The sequence below is a fragment of the Pavona decussata genome, unplaced genomic scaffold, assembly GCF_977016875.1.
Source record: "Pavona decussata unplaced genomic scaffold, jaPavDecu1.1 SCAFFOLD_202, whole genome shotgun sequence".
Taxonomy (NCBI): domain Eukaryota; kingdom Metazoa; phylum Cnidaria; class Anthozoa; order Scleractinia; family Agariciidae; genus Pavona; species Pavona decussata.
Genome location: NW_028145610.1, coordinates 723583 through 748186, shown reverse-complemented (window position 1 = coordinate 748186; position 24604 = coordinate 723583). Strand labels below are relative to the sequence as shown.

General features: G+C 38.5%; 1 protein-coding gene across 1 annotated transcript; it reads right to left on the bottom strand.

Moving 5' to 3' along the window:
- Nucleotides 1-2100: 2100 nt before the first annotated feature.
- Nucleotides 2101-24382, bottom strand: LOC146460997 (uncharacterized). The gene is made up of 20 exons (XM_085087450.1): nucleotides 24106-24382; nucleotides 23487-23641; nucleotides 22575-22643; nucleotides 21721-21881; nucleotides 21056-21196; nucleotides 20157-20234; nucleotides 18325-18429; nucleotides 17037-17190; nucleotides 16327-16415; nucleotides 16157-16198; nucleotides 13463-13517; nucleotides 12300-12366; nucleotides 11009-11092; nucleotides 9078-9199; nucleotides 8028-8108; nucleotides 6474-6597; nucleotides 5810-5885; nucleotides 3804-3951; nucleotides 3195-3274; nucleotides 2101-2519 (listed from the first exon to the last, which is right to left on the bottom strand). The coding sequence occupies exons 1-20, from the start codon at nucleotides 24365-24367 to the stop codon at nucleotides 2402-2404; spliced, it is 2211 nt and encodes a 736-aa protein (XP_084943576.1). The 5' UTR covers nucleotides 24368-24382; the 3' UTR covers nucleotides 2101-2401.
- Nucleotides 24383-24604: the final 222 nt, after the last annotated feature.

Below are 24604 nucleotides of genomic sequence, written 5' to 3'. Positions count from 1 at the left end.
CATTTTAAGGATCAATATTTTGTGAAACATTTTTGTCACATGGCATGGAAAAAGGTATATGCTTTCAATTCCAGGTACGCAGGCGCTAAAGCTGAAAACTGGGCAAAGTATGTTCATTTGAATTTTTTTGGCCTGGTACTTGCAAAATACTAATAAGATTAAATTTAGAGATACAGTTGACTATAAAAATAAGCGATAAAACGGAACGACGTTTCGGTGTCATCCTGGCACCATTATCAAGTGAAGAATGCAACAGAAAAATACTAATTTATACATAAAGTAAAGGTGTGAAATAGAATAAGTTAAATTAAGACTAAAGGCTGGTTTCCATATGGTCGCGGATCGCAGATCGCAATAAGGTCTGCGATCGTCTGCCTGATCGCAGACGATCGCAGAAGATAGAACCATCTGCTATCTAAAGGCTGGTTTCCATATGATCGCGGATCGCAGATCGCAATAAGGTCTGCGATTGTCTGCGATCATATGGAAACTACTTCTGCGATCGTCTGCGATTCTGCGATCGTGATCGCAGACGATCGCAGAAGATAGAACCATGTTCTATCTCCTGCGATCGTCTGCGATCAATTGCGATCTGCGATCATATGGAAACCAGCCTTTAGATAGAACATGGTTCTATCTTCTGCGATCGTCTGCGATCACGATCGCAGGATCGCAGAAGTAGTTTCCATATGATCGCAGACCTTATTGCGATCTGCGATCATATGGAAACCAGCCTTAAAAGTAACTGTCCGCTGTTCATTCAGAAGGTGTTATAAAATGAGAATTATGTCCGTTAGACAAAAAGTTTCGCGCGAATGGAGTCTGACTGGGTTTTTAGACTCGGTTTCTTCTTGCAGATCCAAAGCATTTCAAAGATTAAGCAATCAAGCTTTCCCTGACATTTCTTTAGGATGGTGAAGTTGCTTGCTTCTGAATGAACACCAGACAGTTACATTTAGTCTTAATTTAATTTATTCTATTTCACACCTTTACTTTATGTATAAATTATTATTTTTTCTGTTGCATTCTTCACTTGATAATGGTGCCAGGATGACACCGAAACGTCGTTCCGTTTTTTCGCTTATTTTTATAGTCAACTTGCAAAATAAAGAGAACAATAGCGAATTTCTTCTCTGCAACTTTTATTTGATTGGCAATTAACACTTTTATCAACAGACGTCTATTTAGATCAACGGTGAGCCATGTTCAGACAAAAAAATGGTTCTACGGGAAAAGAACTGCTTTTTTAATTTATCACACTTTCAAAGACAGTTCAAAAGGTCACCGACAACCAGTGTCCTTTGCACGCCTTTGGTGTTATTATCCGACAACTGAGGTCGTCCGGTCCGCTCACGTGTCAAAGTAGGGAGTTTAAGAAACGAGGACGGCAAGGGTAACGAGAACGCCACAAAACAATCGCTCTGCGCGTGCGTTTTACATTTTGGTACATTTCTTTACCGTCCTCTGCAAAACAACAACGTGAAATGACCAAATTTTAGGTTTTCTTGAGAACGGGAGCGTATGACGCAAAATCTTCTTTATTTTTCCTTACTTTGACGTCGTTCATACTAATTTAGTTCCTGGAGAGTTCGCTAGCATTTTCCAAGTTAAACAAATTTAAATGATTGCGAAAGAATTACAAAAACGAGAAGTTATATTTTTTAATGACGTTCTCGTTATCGCTGCCGTCCTCGTTTCTTAAACTCCCCAGTGTCTGAAACACGTGTGAGAGGAACGAGATGATGGCAAAACTTTTTTGTAGATTTCACAGCGGATAGTGTCGAAAGTGATTGTCAAGAACGGCCTGTGAACCGCCATAGCTTTCCATAGCTCGTAGAAGCAGCAGTGATGTCGGGGAAACTTCACAAGTTCATTCAAGCTGCAGTGGTGCGTTGCGATGAATTTATAATCATCGCAAAAAATTTGGTCAGTGTGATTGTTTTGGTCCGCTATTCGAAATAGAATAAGCATAGGTTTAGAAAGTTGTATCGTCCGCTGGTTTTTTGACCACTCGTAGCCAAAAAGTGGAAGACACCGCGGATGCGTTTGTATTCGCTTTAAACACGAACAGAACACTCAAATAACGACGACCATTAAATATTTAAATATTAAGGAAACTATTTACTAAGTTTGCAGCTACTGGGCCTTCAAAACATGACGATGTACAAGTATTTTTCTGTATTACAGAAAATGGCCCCAATGACTGGCTCGCCAGCAAAGACTTGTGGTTGTCGGTGGCCCTTTAAACGGTACTGCAGGTATGTCAAACCAGTGGTAAAAAAAAATTCGACTTAAAGAATTGTTGACTAAGTTGGCGATAGGTCCCATTCGGGTCATTAGAGTTTCTTGGGGGATTTTTTTTTCACTTCAACCAGCGGGACGGCGTGCGTGACTGCCTGCTTCACTGAAGCCCGTAACTTTTGAGCAATGCATCCGAGGACGGAGGTCGCCCGCGAAAGTCCTGGAAAACGTCACGTGGGTGACGCGCACCACCGCTGGCCAGCACAGTATCGCGGAACCTGTGGAGTTTGAGGGTACGTTAGATTGTTTTTATTAGCTAAATAAAAACAAAAAACTGTCGCAAGAAACTACTAGCACGACATATGGTTTGAATCTGTTTTCATTCAAGATTACTGTAAGTGACCACCTTTCACAAAACGACCTAAAAAGTATTCTATTCTATGATAGCTTCCACTAACTATGATTCTATTTTGTAACCTCTCTTTGAAGATCCACGTGACCAATCAATTCGCGGATATAATATTTGGAGCCTTGTAACAGGGATACCAACCTCATTCCCAGGCTCCCCGACCCCTCTTCCGAAGGAGGCTCGCAGCAGTTTTTCTGGACTTAGGGTGGAAGTTTTGAAATTACAATCTCGCATAGAAGATAAACTTCGATCTCCTTCATACTACGTCATCATTTTAACATATGATCAAAATTAATTTTCTCATCGGTTTCCAAGCAACAACTATTACCATAGCAATGGTAGGGCATGGCCTCTCATTTTAAACATTGTCGATTATGTCGAAATCTAGTCAGACACTTTATGACAATACTTTAGGAATTTAAACTACTCATTCTCGGCAACTTGCAGGCCAAATTAAATTCACATTTTTGCTAAATGTATCATGGCAAATATATTCATGAACTCGGCTGTTTAAAAATATTACGCTAATTTTACTGTCACCTACCTTCTTCCCACTTCACCTAATGCGCTTCTGTTGTTTAGACCGACTTCCTCAAAGGCACTGAAAGCATCAGCGGACATTAACTAAAGCCATGGAGAAAAACAAAATGCTATGAAGGGCGTTATAAAGGAGTGACGACTACAAGTTGCAACCTGTCTCCATTAGTTCTGTTTTTGCAATAGGAAAATATATGAAAAGATGTATGGTAGATAGCTGATGGATGGATTAATGGATGATCGACTTCAATGCATAACTGACTGACTGGCTGAATGAATGAATGAATGGATGGATGGATGGATGAGTGTGTGATCGAGTGAATTACTGACTAATTCCATGGGTGTTTGGGAAGTAATCTAACAAGCCAAAGGTCTTCAGAGTGAAGAGCGATAATTAGATCATGCTCCATAAATAAACCAACCATCCATTGCAACCAAACAACAAAGCCAACAAAAAACAAACAAAAAACAAAAAATCAAAACAAGATCCCCACCCCTACCCCCTCCAAAAAAAAAGGGTTCGTGTAGATACCTGTTTACATGCACTTCTAAATCGCGGGACATTTTAAAGTCCCGCATGTATCATGAGGCAAAGAAATTTTAGTGCAAAACTTACTTCAGCCCATTTGTAAGAGTAATACCCAGCAGCATATCCAGAAGAGAAGATGTGTAAAAACGAGCATGGGAACCTGTCCTCTTCAAGTGGTTTAAGTGCCGTGTATTCACTGGAAATTCTGCCTTGAACAACGCGCCAAGGTTCTGAGCTGTAGTTAAAATGGAACGGTAAGGCTAGAGCCCAAAATTAGGGAAGTCGAGTCCTCACCTAACATTTATTTTATTTATTTTTTTAATTTTCCCTCCATTTCTCCATCATATAATAATTACAACGATTACAAGACTACAAGACTAAGAACTACAGGATGAAATGGAGAAGGGCAAAAATATATAGGTAAACTAATTATGTGCCCTTTGGGTTAATAACAGTTTTTGAGATAAGAGAGAAAACTTACACGAGAGAGGAAACGAGAAAACCAAAAGATAAGAAAGTATTATAACATGTGTAAGGCAGATCTCAATATTGAGCAAGATAATGCTAAAAGATTGCTCTTTTGAATAAACTCTTAGTTGGAATTACCTACATAAGGCACTTTTTCAAAGATTGTTGGAAGCAAATAAAGTGAGTCAGTTCTTAAAAGACAGTTTAGACGGTGTTTAACAAAACCACGTTCTAAGCCATTTTCAATTTTGCCAACAGTCATATCTAAACATTGTCTGCTGCTGACGGTAACAAGAAGATTTGCATCCCAGACTAGAAAATTATTTATCTACTTAAAATAAACCACTTATTAACAGACTTGGAGGCACAATGATTGTCTTAAGCCGCAGCCTAAGTTAGACTCTGTTTAAATAACTGGCCCAGTGAGTTTATTTCTTCTGTTTTTTAGTGCTTTCAATACATACTGTCAGTACGTTGCACGTGCTTTCCCAACAACAGCAAAGCCAACAAACACTGTTGCCTGATGTGATGTGAAAATTCCATGCAGCGCTTGGTACCAGTTCCAAGGTTCACCCCTCTTGACATCGGTTCTATATTTTACGACGCTTTGCATCGGCACGTGTTTTCCCACGATCGGCACCGGTTCCATGTTTTCGTACGTTTTTCAACGAGTAGCATGCTTTTGTCCCGTGCTATGATTATTAGTTCATTGCGTTATTTGTCATGATTGTGGTGTGATACCTTCTCATACAGGAAGGCTCCTCCCCGAGGTTCCAACCCTTAGCCTTTTATATACCATTTTTGACAGGAAAGGTGACCCTTTCATATACCTTTCATACGAAATGGTACCCCTTTCACATACCCCCTGTAGAAACAATCTATCTTTTTTCGTTGGGTCTGTTCAAGATATTTTGAAAGGCCCTTTTAAATACCCAAATGACAGTTTTTCCTACCCTTTAAGACTGCAGCTTGTGAAATCCTACTATTTTTTATACCTCCATCCTGAAAAAGGTACCCCTTTCGACCTCGCGGTCTTGTCGCGGAGGTATTCCATTAATGGAAAGAGACAATACAATACAATACAATACAATACAATACAATACAATACAATACAATACAATAAAATACAATACAATACAATACAATACAATACAATACAATACAATACAATACTTTATTGAGACTCCCCATAGGGGTTTTTCAGTGACAATTACAATGTATAAATAAATATTAAAAATGATACTGAGTTTAAGTAATTAAAAAACTGGCTAAAAATTGGTGAGGGGGTTGCTCATCGCAAAAAGTCTTTCAGTTTAAGTAATTAAAAACGAAAGAGCTGTATGTAGTTCGCCTTACGGACTTTCCGTGACCACACACAGCTCAAACGTAGTGTGTGAGACAAGAAAAACAGTATCACATAAACGTTCTGCTCAACAGCTTTCAAATGAATCACTTTAGGGGCGGCATGGCCTGATGATTATATGATTATTACGACTCGATCAAAACTGCAAGTCATGAGAATACAGGAAACGATCACCGTAGATGAAATGTAATGAGAACAGTATGTACGGAGAATTTGCATGTAGATATCGGAGGTTAAAAGGTTAAACATTAAATGGCCTTACCTCGTATGTAGTTCCATGTCAAGAGCCCCAAAGTGCAACTGACGTAACATCTGTGAACCAGCCATAAACCTTCGCGCTACAAAAGAAACAGCACCGTCCATCGGTAACCAGTAGTACTACACGCTATAGTTAAAGGAACACTGTCACGGAGATTTTGCTGTTTTTTGACCAAAATTACTCAAATTTTTAACGTCTAACTTTTTCTCTAACATGAAATTGTTCGTAGAGCACCGGGAGGAACATATCAACTGATTTCTTCAAAGAAGAACAAACAATAAACCTGTTTTCAGCAATATCTCAAAAATACACAGGAAGAACTTGAACAAATTGGCCAATTTTTTCAAGTTGTAATCCATTACCATCCAAGCCATCCGCAGCAAAAGATAACAAATACTAGCTTATGTATACTTGTAGGGCATTTGTTAACAACACTGAACCATTATTTTAACATTTCCATCGACACAAATATGTTTTTACGCTATTCAAGGGCACGCTAAAAACTGGTACGTGACACTGCCCCTTTAAAGTCGCATTCAGACCACATGGGGCTCACAGGGCTGGAGTTTAACTGAGTTTCTGTAGCTTGAAGCAACTGTCCCCTGAAGCGCACAAAAAGGAGGAACTGCGCTTTTCCCATACAAACTTCTTCCAGTATCAAACCTACCTTTGCAAACTTGTTGAAAAAGTTCATCTGGAAGACTCTCGCCAGTGCGGTAATGGCCGCTAACCAAATTCATCGTGGTTTTATCGTACAGCCAGTTTTCCATGAATTGCGATGGAAATTCAACCTATAGTCATCAGCAGGTACATAAATAAAGAGAGAAGTTATGAACGTTCAATAAAGCTCACTATAGTGTTGTAATTCTAAAAAATAAGATCATGTTTTTTTTTGCGCAACCTATTACACCCAGAAGTACACTGCAAGAGCAAAGTTTCACACTGCTTTCCGTTGACTATAAAGTGAATTTTTTACAAACCTTCGCAAAGTTACTGACGCACTTTCTAACGAAACTTTCGCAAAGGACAACGAAATTTCGTAGCGATTGAAACTGCAGAATTTTCAAAATGCTTGGAAATTTTGTTTTAAGCAAAAGTCATCCCATCACCTCTTGAGCTCGCTAAAGACAACTGCTAAGAAAGTACAAACCAAAGAGAAGGGAAGCATTGGCTGACATTTGAACTTCAGAGTTCACCTGTTACTGAAGGACAGTTAGGTTCTGTACAAAGTACACAACCAGAAATGTCAAGACAATGACAAAATAAGAGAAATAAGCGAATTTTATGAAGGCTTTGAATTCTTTGAACTTAAAAAGAAGTGTTTGGGAAAAGTTGCTAAGGGCAAGCCGAGAGCACGACCTTGCATTTTTGCAAAGATTTTGAAACGAATCCTTCCAAGTATTCAAATTTCATAAAAAGACTGTAGCGTGGCCATTTGCTAATCGCCAAATTCCCTTCCTTTTTGCTGGTACTTTTTAATTAAGTTATATATCATAATTTAGTAAAACGTAAGTTACGTAACACCCTAGGAAAAGCCCAGGAAAAGCGGTTGAGGCCTTGATGGAGTGGTAAAGTAGGCTGTAAATTGTGACGTCTAAAACTTAAAATCGTGAAATTATGAGATTTAATGCAGTATTTAGAACGAGTGTCGAAAAAACCTTGTTGTTCCTTCGGGACTGACATATGTGAACTCAACTTAAGTAACCATTTCTACGTAAAAATCTCAAATCTGTCGTGCTGGTTTCATCACTAAGCTTAGATCAGGCTCAAAATTCAGTAGAGATCGCCGGAGAAATTTGTATGCAGAAAACAGGAAAGAAAAACGCCCATACCTCAGTAACAAGGAGTTCTTTCTCGCCGAGTGGACGTTGTTTTTTTCTTTTGCCATATTTTCCAAATACCTCATCAGATCCCATAATTTCACAAACTTAACTATTGTGATGTCATTACTTTTGTAGTCTACTTAACTGGGCCCGGTTGTTCGAAAGCCCATTAACGCTAATCCATGATTAAAAGTTAACCGAGGTTTTCATCTCGCTCATTAAAAGCGGTTTTTGAAAGCTTTTTTTTTAAGCTTAAAGACAAGTGTAAAGTCAAAACTTAGAGACAAAATCTTTGGAAGAATCTTCGATGATTAGTCATTAAATTCGAATCAAAGTTCACGTTAATCCAGGATTAGTTTAATCGGGCTTAGAATAACTGTGCCCTGGAGATCACTTACGGCATCCCATTCTACATTCCTAATTCCAGCGGCATCTGAGTAAGGTACAGTCGTTAGCATGTGTTGAAGGCCATGTCCAAACTGTAGGAAAATATAAAACAAAACAACACAAACAAAGCTTCGTAAGTTAAACTGAGTTACATTTCAGAGTGCCAAATACAATCAAATTTCCACGTTATTTTTGCATATGAACTCGTTGAAAACTTCGGTCACGTTCAGTTCTTAGGCAAAACATATACTGGCTGCATTCCTTTCACGTCGCAAAAAAGCAAACATGAACAATAAAATATATATACTTCAAGGTGATTTTACAGCAGGCAATTCTTATGCAACTCACAACGCAGTCTTCCGTTGCGAGACAAGTTGTGGTGAAAATTGCGAGCCAGTGTAATCACACCCCTTCGCAATTTGTCTCACGACGAAAAACTGCGTTACGGATTGCAGATAAAGTAGACCAGCCTTTTACTGTTTGTGGCGTCGCGGGATACGTTACTGCCTGTAACATGCTTTCTGCAATTGCAAGTTGCAGAATTGCACAAGTTGCGCCTTTGAGTGTTAATCAAATAGCATGGAAGTAAAACAATGAAAATTCAGTTCTTATCTGAAACATGAATTGTATTCTAGGCCCCATGAATACGAGGTATAAACTAAATCTTAGTTGAAAGAAATGTTGTATCGCGCGATGGATACTGTAAAACATAGTAGTATTGCCAAGTTGTCTCAATGCTTTGCCACGTTTTACACATTGGTGGAGCGGGGCTGGGTAAAGGATAGAAGAGAGGTACCCGTAGAGTACATGGTCTTGCCATACAACAACACAATAAACTTTTCCCCCTGGGGTCTCTCTCTTTTCCGCCTCTTAAAAATGCATTATAAAATGCCGTAGTTTCTCGCATATAGTCTTTCCTGTTGAAAAGTCAGGCTGTTTACCATTTAGCCAAGGGCCTGTAACTGCTGCGAAAGAAGCGAAACATGTAAATGGAACACAAACACAGTCTCAGAGATCAAGCAGTACAAGTAGATTATGCGTTCAATTCAACCACTGTTTACCTCATGAAAAAGTGTCTCCACTTCTCTGAAGGTCATAAGAGAAGGTGTCCCATCTGCGCTCGGAGGAGACTGGTTACAAACCAGATAAGCCACAGGACGTCTGTTTAGCACTTCGCTTTTGCCTGTGTGAGGCAAAGTCAAGAAAGTATGGGCCAGTTATTTAAACAGAGTCTAACTTAGGCTGCGGCTTAAGACAATCCGTGGGCCTCCAAATCTGTTTATAAGTGGTTTATTTTATGTAGATAAATAGTTTTCTAGTCTGGAATACAAACCTTCTTGTAACCGTCAGCAGCAGACAATGTTTAGATATGACTGTTGGCAAAATTGAAAATGACTTAGAACGTGGTTTTGTTAAATGCCGTCTAAACTGTCTATTAATAACGGACCCTATATGTCTACATCTTAACCGCGGTCAAACGTGAACTGTTTGTGTGATTATTGAACTCATTTGAAAAAAACAAGAAACTGTCACTGAACTGATGTGTGGTTTTTGAACTGTTTGTGTGGTTATTGAACTCATTTGAAAAAAACAAAAAACTTTTGTCAATCTATGCTGTTTGTTGATTCTCTTTTTGGTGAGCTCACTAAAATACGTGCGTAAGATTTTCAATATTTACTTAACATTAAAGTAATTAGAACTAAAGCTACATCGCTTCTCACTCGTTCCGAAAAGTTAAGCGCTTTTAAGTTTGCATTAGAATATCAGGAAATCAATCCTTATAAACGCTTATGACTGGAGGCAGGGGAACTGTCCACTCGGTCGTTCAGCTGTTCATCTGCTTTCGCTGGTTCGTTCGCTCGGTTTCTCGTTCGCTCGTTTTCGCCGGTGTGCGTTCGATGGACCGTTTGGTCGTTAACTCGGTCATTCGGCTATCCGTTCACTCGCTCTGTTCTTCGTTCGCTGGGGTTTCCGCTGGTTCGTTTGTTTGCACTTCGGGTTTTTTCAGTTTTTGCTCCATTGGTCTGATGCACAAGCAAGACAGAAGAGCAGGAAGAGCAGCCAAGTACAAGAAGTAGCTACATAATTAGACAGCTGGTGCTAAAAATGATTACAATGACAAGCAATGGATAAATGGTCAATGGATTTTTAAATGCGTCCGTGGAAGCCTGTCACCATTATATGTGAATATATAGATTCTATTTCGTTTATTCCTACTTTCTGCCTGCCCTAAATATGGACCTTGCCCCCGTAAGGCCCTCACCCCTCTCCTCCTACTTGTGGCAAGAACTAAAAAAAAACACCCCTTCTATAGTTGTTCTTACAACTGAAGTCTACTGTCACTGAACTGGTGTGTGTTTATTGAACTGATGGTGTGGTTATTGAACTTTTAATCTTTCATTGACCCAAACCCCCTTTCCCCCCCCCCCCCGTCCCCTTCTTCTCTTCCTATATGTCCAAATAAAATAAAAAAACACTTCACCTATAGTTATTCTTACAATTGAGGTCTACTGTCACTGAACTGATGTGTGGTTTTTGAACTGTTTGTGTGGTTATTGAACTCATTTGAAAAAAACAAAAAACTGTGAGTTTACTAAATTATTTTGTCTTTTACTAAAAAAGTTTCAAGTTTTTAAAGTGAAGCGTATGGAGACTGAATTGGCACTTTGTCTGTGTTTAATGTTTGAATACGTGTCATACTTAATTAATTAATTAGTTCGTTCGTCCGTCCGTCCGTCCGTCCGTCCGTCCTTCCGTCCGTCCGTCCTTCCGTCCGTTCGTTCGTTCGTTCGTTCGTTCGTTCGTTCGTTCGTTCGTTCATTCATTCATTCATTCATTCATTCAAAAAGACTCTTGAAACTTCTCGGTGTCTCGAGACTGGGAGCCTTAACAGGTCACTCGCCCTAATCCTACAGTCTGCACATTGCACGTCCGTTGAAAATACACTTTACTGGTTATTGTTATTGAACTATTCAGTAGAGTATAGGATTACCAAAACATTGATCCATCCACGCTCCACCACGCTTCTCTGCCGGCCGAGAGTACGGATCCAAGAAAAACGAGGCTATGTGATCTCCTAAACACACAAAAGAAACGGACAGTGAGGTAACTGATGTTCAATACATTTTTTGTTTCGGGGTTCACCTGGACGATAACAAAGATTGTTTCTGGCTCACTTGTGCCAACGCCAGTGGCCAAGAAGACAAGAGGAAAGTGAATGCATGAATCAGAGTGACTGAGGGTGGTATGTACACCTTACTAATCCTGAAGAAGGATAAAGATTGAGAGAGATCTTTCTTTTCCATGATACTAAAAGTCCCGAGAGATGGTGCACGAACAAGGCTGATGAAAGTAAGCTTAACACCTTCCAAACATAAACGCCTTCAAAGAATCTTCAAGATGTATTGACCGTCAAAAGTGACAACTAACAAGGAGAGTAACAAGAAAAGAAAATCGGAGCTCGTCTGAAAAAAGATGATGGGGTGGATTGGCCATGTGTTATGAAAGGAGAAGAAGGGCTCCCACGCATAGCCCTCACCTGAGCACCCGAAGTTAAGAGAAAGAGTGGGAGACTAAAAGAAACATAGGGGCGCACAGAGGAGAAAGAATTACAGGAATTGGGATTAAGATATTGGACTGAGGTCACCACTGTTGCGCAGGATAGAGATCGATGAAGAGAGTTGATCTTCCGCCCTACTCCCTACAAGGGGAGGAGGAGCCGGCTGAGGAGGATGGTAATAAAGCTCCGAAAGTCGAAAACCCCAAAAACGATACCTCAGGTTTAACAAACGTACCCTTGACCCCAAAGGTAGCTTGACTCTTTCTTCGTAAGTGAAGTGGTCTATTTTATATGAAGCAGCACTAACAGACCCTGATTAAGGAACTACCAAACAATCTGAATATTTATTAGCTTTTCACTGGAAATGCACCTTCTGTCTTTTTTGGTGTGTGCTTATCACACTTCGTCAGTCTGTCGTAAGACATACCTTATTCATTAGATGGTTGCAAATTTACCGTAATTTACCTTCGTAGTGTCATTTGTGGTATTAGAAAAACAAAAACAAAACAAAGCAAGCAAACAAACAACAACAACAACAACAACAACAACAACAACAAAAAAAACCCCACAGTTTATATCGGCCTACAGAGGGGATACGGTTTTGTAACGACCACTCGAAATAAGATCTAAAAAAATTGGTAAATGGAGATTAAATCTGAGAACAACTGGGGTAGTTTCTTAGTGAGCTTCGCGATTCTTGTATCAAAAAAATCCTTTCACTTGCCATTTTCATTCATGATATTGAAAAACCTGACATCTGGGTGCCAGACTTCCGCGTCTCCATCCGCCGACTAAAAACAAAAGAAGAAAGAGACAAACAAGTGAAAAGCCAGTAGTACTTGTTTTTCCAGTCCCCTCTCCAGAGACTATCGAAAGACTGGTACGAGCGAGGGATTATGAGATCGTTTGCGTAGACAATTGAAAATTACTCTGATCAATAAGTAGTGCATTTCTTGACAGTCAGTTGTATAGGAAATACACTTTAAGGTGAAACCTTTTAACAAGAACTACGCTACCCCGATAAAATGCCACAAAATACACTTATTCGTCGGCGCCAGGGTCGCCGCCATGTCCATCCATCTACCAAAACTATCCCACAATCCCTTACTCGCACCAGTCTTCTCACAGTTTCTGGGGGGGGGGGGGAATTCACTTCCACCGTACCATTTTTGGTTACGTACAGTACCTCTACTAATGCAAACAAAGAAAACAACAACAACAAAAATGATAAAGCAAATAAATTATTTTTGCAAATGAAAATAAAGAACAGGTACGTTACTATAGTTTTGTTTTCAGGAAAACACACGTCCTGTACAAAGCTGATCCTGGCAGTGATACCGCAGTAAGCAGGACGCGTATATAAACAGTAAAAGCCCCAGCTCGCCACGAGTACAGTCAAACCTCTTTATTACGGACACCAAGAGGACAGGAATGAGTGTCCGTATCATAGAGGTATCCGTTTTAGAGAAGTAGGCTTTATATGGATTTCAGTCTCTCAGGGACCAAGTGAACTGTCCGTAATAGGGAGGTGTCGATAAGGAGAGGTTCCACTGTATCTCTATAGCTCATTGACCTTTGGGTACTTAGATTTCCTCCTCTGTCACATGACACGTTAACGATCTACCGTACCGAAAAAGATGGCGACTCGTACATTTACCCATAATTCTTAGCGTACAAAATCCCTAAAAACACTCATAAAAACGCACAGAACAGTTCAAAAAACGTCAAACCCTGAATACACAATGTCGTTAGTACAGGGACGAATTTCGCTAAAAATATGGCTTTCCATGTGCCTATTGGCTGTGTTAGGTTCGCAAGGTATTGTGGTAAAATGTACAACCGCCATCTTTTTCCGCAAGGAGGATCAGAAGAAACATTTTTTCCTACCTTGATGGTTATTCCAAACAATTCGGAAGACAGTTTAAAAAGTCCATCAAGAACCCTACAAAACCCAAAAACAACGATCGGTGCGGTATTTTAACGACTGACTAACAGACTACGGATGTGAAAGAAATGTGATGTTATATTCTAAGCCTGGTGAATACATGATAGGTGTATTTTGTTCAGTCAGTGACAAAGGAATCCTCGGAAAAAGAAAATCCAAGTTCTCCAAAAAATACATCTTACGAATGATACGTAATAGACACCTTTAATTTGGAGCACGAGTACGACTTTCAAAATTCAAACCAGTTACGTCGCCTCCCCCCCCCCCCCCGCCCTCCCAACCATCTCCAGAACTCTTTCTCTTCCCTGTTGTTTACCAGCAGGTAAAGAAACCTTAGAAACAAGACCGATGCGACAATGCCGTTATTTGAACAACGAACACTGACTTGAAGATTTGAAATAATAATAATAATAATAATAATAATAATAATAATAATAATAATAATAATAATAATAATAATTTTATTAATTTATATTGCGCAAGTATCAATATAAATTTTCAATTGCGCATTACAATATGATCGTGAAACAAAAATAAAAATATATACATATAAAAATACAAATGCGGTGCGGTATTTTTACGAAATTTCGTACTCGCACTCAAGACTAAAGTTCCCTTCTGGGTTATTTGAAATCAGAAGCATTTATAGGTTGTCTACAGCGATCATCCCGGAGAGGACGTGAAATAATAGATTAGAATAAGACTCTGCAAGCTATTACTTTCTCCAATTCATTAATAACTCATAAAGTGACCAGCCAATAAATAACCTTTTTTTTAGGTCAGGTGGATGAATCTTGATACCCGATGATGAAACACCAGATCAAGATCTTAGAGGTTTTGATCTGCAATCAAATACTTGCATTTAATGAGCAACAATTTAATGCAACACAAGAATATATGATTATTTATTCCTGTGTTGAAATATAAGATGTTTAACGCAAAGAGGTGGGCGTGTCCGCTTCATTCTGACTGCTAGCATATTACGTGCATCCGTGAATGCAAGATGCTAAAAGTGTCATTTTCTTTCTTAACATGAACGCCATTCCTACCAATTCAGTTACCCTGGATAGTTCGAACACCTTGCACAGGATTTACGAGTTGTGATGGAAAACCGCGAATTAGTTCAAGTTAAGTCAATTCGTGTTCTCAAGAGGCGTTTCTTGTTACGGTTCGCTGGCATAAAACTGCACTTTCCTGGGAGGAGGTGTGCGGTTTGTCGCGACCCCAAAGTTTCACGTGGAATCCCCCTGTAGGGCAAATTTTACCACTCGTGCGTAGGTTTGACCGGCAAAAGTGGCGCCGGATTTGAATTCAACTTTGTTATCAACGAGGTCTTGTGTCTCAAACTTTTTCGAATTGCACGAGGAGGACGAATTGCACAAAGAGAATCCATGATTATTCTTCATGGAATGTAGTAAAGAAGGTAAGCGTGAGCTTGAGTTTCAAGCGAATCTTAGCCAGCGTTTCGAAGAGCTCTCCTCAAATGAAGGGTCGAATTTGGGGTTTACCTCGATGTAAGAACCTGAGAGGTCTTTCTTTGTGTTGCAGATTACATGCAGACCAGCCACTGAGAGATAAATCGTTCAAAACGGCTTTGAGAATTCCGAGAAGACATAAAAACACAGCAAAACACACCAGGTGAGCTTTTTCAGATTTTACTGTCATTATTGTGGGTTTTCGGGTTTCAAATGCTGAATAGGTGATTTGCATTGCCGCCATGTTGGTGTACAAAACAAAAGAATATTTGTTCACATAGTTTGCATAAAAGTGGACTTAACTCCCAGAGGAGAAAAATCTTATTGTTCCTGTACACCAACATGGCCAGCATGACGTCATATGCAAACCATCAATAGAGCGTTTTCATTCACGGGACTACTGGCCATATTGGTTTACTGAAACAAAAGATAGTATTTGCATAAAAAAGAGTTCAATTCCCAGAGGTTTAGTTTGGGACACCAACATGGCGGCCATTTCATTGTCTTGGGACACCAACATGGCCGTTGTGACGTCAAGTGAAAACACTCTAAAGGCGATTTTCATTATGACATTATTTTACTACAACTACCAGAATCAGCCTCTTCGTTTTTCCTTTCTTATTAAAATTTTGTAATACCAGTGAGGCTTGGATAACAATATTCCTAATTTGCAAGAGAAAACAACAAACTGAAGGATTCTGGTAGTGGTAGTAAATGACGCCATGGTGCAAATGGCCTCTTGTTTGGAATAGCTAATGAAGCACTCGCCTTTGTTTTTACATATCCCGGCAAACCTATGACACGATCGAGTTGCCAAGCTGCGGAAGTACCTTAAAGGGGAAGTGTCTTGAGGTTTTATACCTTTTTTTGTTAAAAATGGTGAAATAAGACGACCTTCCCTTAGTTACAAAATAATTCCAGAACAACGAGAGGAAAGAACTGAATTCTTGAAAGGAGGAACTCGAGATCTGTTCTAGCACATTTTAGAAACAAATATGCGAGAACTTGAAAAACGTTTGCCTTACATTTTTCAAGGCCTGTCTTTTCCAGTTCTTCTCTCCCCCCTTCCCCGCCCCGAAAACCTGATACTCAGGTTATAATTACATTTACCCCTTTGTCAGACAAAACAGGAAAAGGAAAGAAACAAAAAAGAAGTCAAACCTTGGTAATGGAAAATATGGTCTCAAATCCTCATCAGTAAAACTGAAATAAAATTAATATCAATCAAAATGTTAAACTTTAACTGTGCCGCATAAACATGCACAAGGAAAAACTGAGATAATCAGGCAGCCAAACAATGTAAAGAAAAAGGACTGAATTTCTTTCCCTACCTGAACAAATGCTTCCTTTGCTTTTGTGACCAGAATGGTATGTCCCAGTGTTTTAAGTCTCCAATAAAACCGTTTTCTTGAGCAAAGGCCTTGGGAAACAATAAGGAACGAAAATAAATTAACAATGATACTCTCTCAATGATCTCCAAACTCTCTCATTTATTCGCCAGGCTTAAAACATCACATCACATTTCTTTCAATGCACATAAGCCACCCATCGACATTCCAATCCTAGCAGTATGTAGAATGTTTGTTCCATGAACCTAATTTAATGGCCTTAGCTCCTACGGGTCTCCTGTAGCTCAGTGGTAGAGCATCCGAACTAGTAATCGAAGGTCTTAGGTTAGACTTTCGTTGGGAGAATTCTTCTACCGCGTATGCCTGTGTCATTGGCTGAAAAAAAATCTATCGCTGTTTACGGTAATTTAATACCGGTTGTTTCGAACGCTTGCTTTCTCGAACAAGTGTTATAGACAGGAACTCGTCTAAATTACAAGAATTCGCTTCACTTTAATTTGTAACTTTTTCCCCAGCATATTCCACGTTTTCTAATAATTACAATAACGTTAATTGTTTCTCTAGATGAGAAAAGCTAAGAAAGCAACGACCTTTGGTGCAAAACTACCTCTTTAATGTAACAGAAAGTGTACAATGTGGCTTTATTCAATTACTGCAAAATCCATGACTTGTTGTTTGTTTCTACTGTTTACCTGTAGAGCGTGTAATTCTGATTCCGCTGCGCCTTTACTTTTGCTTTGCAAGTCCGTGATCATTTTCCACACTTCTGAGGGGCTGTCAGCCATTTTAGAATCCAGAGACAAGAATGCATAGCTCTGAAACCCCAGGAGGCTGGCTTTTTCTTGCCTGTGATAACCACAGAATGATGATGAGCTAATACATGAAGTTCACAAAATAATTTACTGGCTTAAAATGCATGTGCCTCGGACATAAGGGACCTTTAAGCTTGGCGCACACTAGGGGACATGTTGCAGGGGCATGTTGCGGGGACATGCTCCCTCATACGGGAGACGATTGCTACTGAAGGCTCATGGATAATGAGTAACGCGTTTTGATTGGTTCATTTCTATTTTGTAGCGGGGACAGTTTGCAAGAGCACTGCACACGATGCAAGATTGAAAATGTGGGTCGTTTCCCGCTTAGTTATTTCAACACATCTTTTAAAAGCACCTGCAAACTAAGAAGGTTATTTATTGACCTTTGTGCATGTTGTATGTTTGTTTGTTGCATTCGCGTTTGTTTGCTTTCTGTCTTTCATGCAGAAAAAAATTTAAAAGTTTTTGGTGTCGGAACTGCCAATTAGCCCCCCTTCCCTCCCCACCCCACCCCCCCCCCCCCTTCCGAAAAATATTTTGTCTGTTTGCAAGGGCAGAGTCACGCATTGGCCAAGGCTTTGACTCGTGTCACACTTGTATAATTGTCGATAATACTTATTAGTAGGTGTCGTCGAACGAGTTCCCCTTATCTCCGATTATTATTAGTTTATATCGTCTTAAGGTTCTTCTGGGATAAGCGAAAGCTATTAAGAAATGCATTAAACTAAGAAGTAAAAACTATCAAGTGTTGTATAATAAGATGAATTCTACACGCGTTTTGATTGGTTCTCACTTATGATCTATTGGAGGACAGACGCATAGATGACGTCACCATTAACAACTTTTGCTTGTTTATTATATAAAACAAATAGATTCCATGTTGCCGAGCGTCTGTTCAGTTATTGGTCACAGATGACGTCAAAATGTGATAAGAACAGAAAAGTGACACACGACGCGTAGCCGAGTGTGTCACTGATGTTCTTACCACATTTTGTCGTCTTCTGTGATCTATTACTGAACAGACGCACGGCAACAAGGAATCTATTTGTTAAATAGAAAACTCAAACTGATAATCTCGTGGTTAAAAATTAACATAATTCTGTGCTTGACTTTTTGTCTTATTCTTGCCATTTTTTATATGCTATTTTCTTTTCAAAACGCATACCTTAATTGTCTTATTTCCTCTATGATTTCCGAGTTATCATTGGCTCCTTGTGATGCTCTTGTTATAAATGCCATGTGCATTTTCTCACGCAGACCTCTATTTTCGCTGTCAAGAAAGCAAATATTAAGAAAAAACCTAAAATATGTCTGTACAAATTAATCAGTGTTCAACTCGGACGAGTGAGTAATGGGATGTCCATTTTCACGCTAGGCCCGAATAGTTTAACTACTACTGTGCCTGAAAAATTCTCTATGAAAAAAACTTGACCTCGGTTCCTTTGATGCAGCATGATCCGAGTGATCTTGGATCATTGATCTTAAGGGTGCGTTTCTTTGGGAAAATCCGAATCCGGATTTTTGATCCAAGCTCACTCGGTCGGATCATGGTGTATCAAAGGAACCGACGAATCCTTACCCAGAGTGGATTCGTCTGTTCTTTTGATACACCATGATCCGAATGATCTTGGATCAAAAATCCAGATTCGGATTTTCCGAAAGAGATGCACCCAAAGATTTATGGCAGTTGACCCACTAATGGAGTGTTCGAGCTTCAGCGACACCAAACGACAGACATTAAAGCAACATAGTTAAAATATGGTTTTCTACACTCCTCCCACATCAGTTTATGGCCCTTTTGAAGGCAAATTTGTGTAAGCTGACACAGTTTGTTGATTTACAGGTTGCTGTTAGCTTTCCAAAAATGCTAGCTGGCAATTTTTTTTCGCACTCTTGATGACATAATCACTGTCCCACAGAAAACAGAAAGGATTAATTTTTCAGCGTTGCGAAAGTTTGCGGTGGCCTTTTGTTAGAGAAACGCTAGTTTTCCTTGACAATTTAATCCGAATTTCTGAGCTGGGAAATGTCTTTCCGAACAGATATTTCATCAAAAAGAACCGTTGGATACCCCTGGAGGTTCAATCTTGTTTTATACGGATAAACTTTCATGCTTGCCCTCACAATAACAATCCCACCAGCTACATGTATGATCCAGGCTGCCATTGACTATACTACAGATGACAGAAGACAACTAACTTTACAAGTTAACACGTTTATTTCAAGCTCTCACACAAGTATATACATTTAAGACTTACAGCTAACAGAATAATAACACATTTATAAAAAATACAAACAAAACAAAAAATTAACTCCACAAAAAGTTGATAGATGAATTTTTCAGTCAAATTTTTTTTTCAAACAAAACGTTGTCTGTATGCTGAGTTTGGGGCATTCAAATAGTATAAAACTAATCGAGTGGGTGATCCTTAATGACCAAACTTAGAGAAAACAACAGTAAACAATCAAAAAGTTAAGATAAAAATCATTCTTTCATGGACTAAGTACACGGGTTTAAACTTTAGCGGAAATTTTTTTGTTAAGTTTACATTAGAACCTCCAAGATCAAGGTCTTAATTATATAACAAATAGGCCTTTAATATCACGGTTTTTGACGCCATTTTGACGAGTAGGCATACACGTCTTGAAATAACATTTTATGGAAATCCGATGTCAAATAATTTTCATAAAACATCGCTTCTGAAAAATTCATGAACTGGAAACTTTTGGCACTAGGAAAAGGATTTTAAGAAGAAAAATTGGAGGATGTAGCTGTGCCACAAAGCGTCCTTTCAGAAGCGATGTTTTATGAAAATTACTTGACATCGGATTTCCATACAAACACCGTCATTTCAAGATGTGTTTGTCTGTGGCTCGTCAAAATGGCGTTGAAAACCGCGAGAAGGCCTATTTCTTCTTGTCGTACTTGCTTACGAGGGAAACTAAAAGCAAAAGTTGAAAGTAAAGAGTCTGGAGATGACACAATCAGTAACTTACCTGTATTTCATGAAAGGTTCATAACAAGGCAAATCTAAAGTAAGTTTCCAAGGTCCTACTTTGGGATCAGTAATTTGCCTGACAACAAATTTAGAGAAGAAGCAGAATAAGTTCTCTCTTCTGAAACAGCTGAAGGCAAAACATTGTACCCTGCATTTACCAACGTTAACGAATTCATGTAGTTAATGGCATGGATATCTGTGCCCAAACATGAAAGCAAACAGCACAAAATTGTTGACAAGTTATAGTCGGTCACGATAGCTTTATTTTGTTAGAGCAAACTCATTCTCTTAATTGAATAGTATGCTTACCTGTTCACTTCGCTTGGAGCAGCACAAAAACCCAATCCACCGTAAAACGTGTTGCACTTTCAGGACCAGAGGTGTGCAACCAATTTTACCCAGGCATTAAAAATGATGCCAATAAAAAAACTACGGAAGCAGAAGCTACATATACATGAAGATTTTGAGATAACCTTTTTATGCCTGCATAAAATATGGATACCATCTGGTGCGGTACATTGTCTTGTGTTTGTGCACTCCATTGTAATTTATCATAGTCTTCTAATTTTGTAATTTCTTCCATGTAAAATCTTATCCATTTCCTTATACATATGGATTTTCAGTTAGCGGTGCCTCCTAACTTCATAACATTATTAAGTCTTATTTAATTTTTATTGTTATTTAATTATAGATTTTATGAGGAAGCCCAATATTATAAGCCCTATAGTTTCTTTTTAGGCTTCCTCACCACTTTTCTTTTCAGTGTGTTTAGCATTAGTGACCAAATCTCTCTATGTTATTTGCAAGGTAAATCAACCCGACTTGACTTGAGTATGAGAAAATAAGAATTTTAATAATTTTGTGTATTGTAACAGTAAACAAGTAAGAAGAATTAACCTGGCTCCTTCCAGATTTGCCTTGTTATCAGCCGCTGCTGCCTCGGCAGTCAACTGAAGAAGAGAGTCTGGCAATCCTACAACATCCTTAGGATCAGTCAAGACCATTGAGAAGGATTTTGTAGCATCCAACACATTATTGCTAAGGAGGAGAGAGAAAAGTATGATTGAACTTTTTTAGCACAAGGAGACATGCTATGGAATGTCAGTATCCCACAATTTAAGACTTTTTAAAGGAATGCCAGTTATCCCATCATCATCATCATCATCATCATCATCATCATCATCATCATCATCACTATTGTTAACAAGTATTATTTGAAGGGTTGGGTTCAAAATTTCGTACATTGTACGTACATTTTTTGGGTTTAAATTCCAATTGCTTTGACTCAGCTCTGCGTCATTTGTAAACATGAACTTGCTTTGGGTTCTGATTGGTTCATTGGGTTGCTCACACCTGCTGTGATTGGTTAGGGTGATTACTTTGGTTGACGATAATATTTATTGAACACAGCTCTAGAGCAAGACAATGTACACAGCCTACAAATGTATCATAACAAGGTATTAAATAATACCAGCCTGATACAGTTAGAAATTGATATTTTCATAAATTACAAATTTTGTAATTTATGAAAATATTTCTAACTGCTTTTTATTAATGTTAACCTGAATTTGTTTCCTAGCTCTGAAAGCCTCAGTTGAAGAGCATTAAATCGTTCCTTTTCTTTTCCCTTCAATCCTACACCTCCATTTCTAGCTGTTCTTAAAAATGTTGTTACCACACGTTGCTGTCCTTCATCAAGGCTGGCCTGGTTCTTGTCAACTTTCTTTTTGAGTTGAAAGAAAAGAATAACAAAACATTACCAATTTATAAGATGTTATGATTAACCTAGATGGCATGACACATTAACAAGTATACAGTGTATGTACCCAATTTTACGCAGTGTAAAATAGGGAAACCCAAGATGATTGAACCCTGATACCCTTGATTAAAAATCCCAACTCAGGGCTTGTTTGCTATTTCAGACTAAAAGGTGATTAGGCCTCAGTGAAAACAAAAAAACAAAAAAACAAAAACAAAACCAAGATTTGGCTTAAGAATCAACAAATTTTCTCCAAACAAGTCTTACTTTCAGGCATATAGTCTGGTTCTCATATGTTTACAAATGTATATTGTGGCCTGAGGCCTCAACTCAAAAGAATGAGTCCATGAACTTTTAAACCAAACTGGTGCAACTCAATCTGAATAAAAACAATTTATTGAAAGACGCGCAACTTCTTTTTCATTTTAGTTTTTTGAGTTTCTTATTAAGGAAAAATTGAAAGGCAGAGCCAGAACTGTCCCAGTTTGTAGACTGATATATTATTAGTTACAAATAGTGTACCAAAAAATTGGCATTATGCAACAACTACAAATCATTCTTATATGTGGCTAATTTATACACAGTGGGACATATGTATGATCATATTGTAATGGTTACAAAGATTCGTTGAAACAGTACTTTACAGTTATTTCTTACCCTGATGGCATCATACAAAGGGACACTCTGTTTTGCTTTCATAGATGATTTAACAACCAGTGGTTGCACCTAATATTTAACAAATCAGAATAATTGGTCCAGTTAAACAGTCTAAGACCAATGAGCTAAGAAAGAAGTAATCCTAGGTATCAGAAAACATATGAGTCAGGTACATGATATGGCACAAACTGCCCTATTATCTACTACTGCACAGTTCATGCTCTCTTGAAGAAAACTGCCAAATTTTGAATGACCTTCTATGATCTTCCCAAATTAACACTTTTATAAGGTATGGATCTTTATGTGAATTCTTAATTTTTTTTGCACATTTTAAAGGTTCTTTTCAGAGGAGTTAATTAGGATTTCACAAAGATCTTAGGAGGATCCTTTGAAGATCATACAAGATATGTGCACGATTACTGTAAGGTACTTATCTGTTACTAAAGGATCTCAAAAATAATGGAAGAACTGTTTTGAATAAAAAATATATATATACATATGTATATATATGCAATATCAGATGTACAAAAACTGGTTACACTTCATTAAAAAGCTAAAAAAGAAAAATAAATCAAAATTAATAATAAATAGGAATTACATTAAAATGATGACCTAAACACATGTTGTGACAACACGCAGGTCAGCTGCCAGTCTGTTCCATAAAGCTGGTTGGGCGCATTGTCTCCCGTGGAACTTCTAATAATGGGCTATTATTCTAGCGTAACGAGTACAAGCTCTTTTGCAAGGCCATTGAACTAATATAAAAAAAAACATATCCTGCATACTACTAGGATTTGAATACCGAATTATGACTGGTAAACATGTATGTGAAAGAAATGTGATATGTGCAAAATTCTCCCTCCTAAATTCCCAGAGGAAGTGTCTAGAACTTTAATTTTACATGATCCTTACCTTTTCATAAGCAGTTCTTAACTCCTGACTGTTACGAACACCATTCAGATGCGAGGTCACTCCCCAAGAATAACTTAGTTTACTTCCTATCTTTTCTAGGGGTTCAAATATTGCTGTCCAAGGTTTATCCAGTAATGTTTTGTTATTATCAAAATCTGAAAAAAGTATATAGAAAAAATGCAATTATAAAATTTTAGTACATAATCAGATGTTAACACAATGAATGATAGCAGCCCTCACACTTGACAAGTTCCAGAAAAATCCATACCCACCCCATGGAAGAAATTCCCAGCGAGAGGGAGGTCTTAAAAGTCAAGAATTTAGAAGCAAAGTATGAAGCTAAACTGGAATTTCCTGGGGGACGTGGGGTGCAAAACAAAAAAAACCTTCCATGGGGGGAGTGTGGATATTTTCCAGAACTGCACAATCTTCAAAACTTCAAATCCCCCGACTTGAACCGGTAAAGGAGGGGGGTGGGGAGGGGGGTTGGGTTGAAGTTTTGAATTATTGATCATTTAACTAAATCAATTCTTGTGAGTGTTCTAGGAAACCGATTTAGGTCAAAACGAGACAACGCAAAATTAGATTAAATTGGCGTTTTTTCAAAAGTTTTACTTACCTTTTAATTTTTTCTCAAACTCCAAAAAGTCATTTTCAAACTGTTGAGTTACTTCCTCGATCGCTGGCGCCACGTGAGAAGGTTGAATTTCGTTAAAGCGTGGTAAGAATTCTTGGTTTAGGATAGGATTGTAATCATTAGCAATGCAAACAGGACGCTTAGGAATCCTTATATGCGAAAGAAGAGCGGACAGATGAAAGCATCGGATGTGATTCGTCCAAAAATTTGTCAACTTTGGCAAACTGCTGCTTACAGCCGCCATTTTGTAAATCCGCTGTTCAGGCCGGAACAGAGGCGCACGGCTCGTTTTCAGTCTCCCTCCTTTGAGTTTGCGGAATTTCCAGGGCTCCGATTTAGCTAATCCTGGGTTAACGTGAAGTTTGATTCGATTTTAATTTTTTTCCAAAATATTTTTTCCCCCTTCAGTTTTGACTCAGAATTTTCTTTGCCTTTAGCCAAAAAAAAAAAAAAAAAAAAAAAAAAAGCCTTTAAAAACATT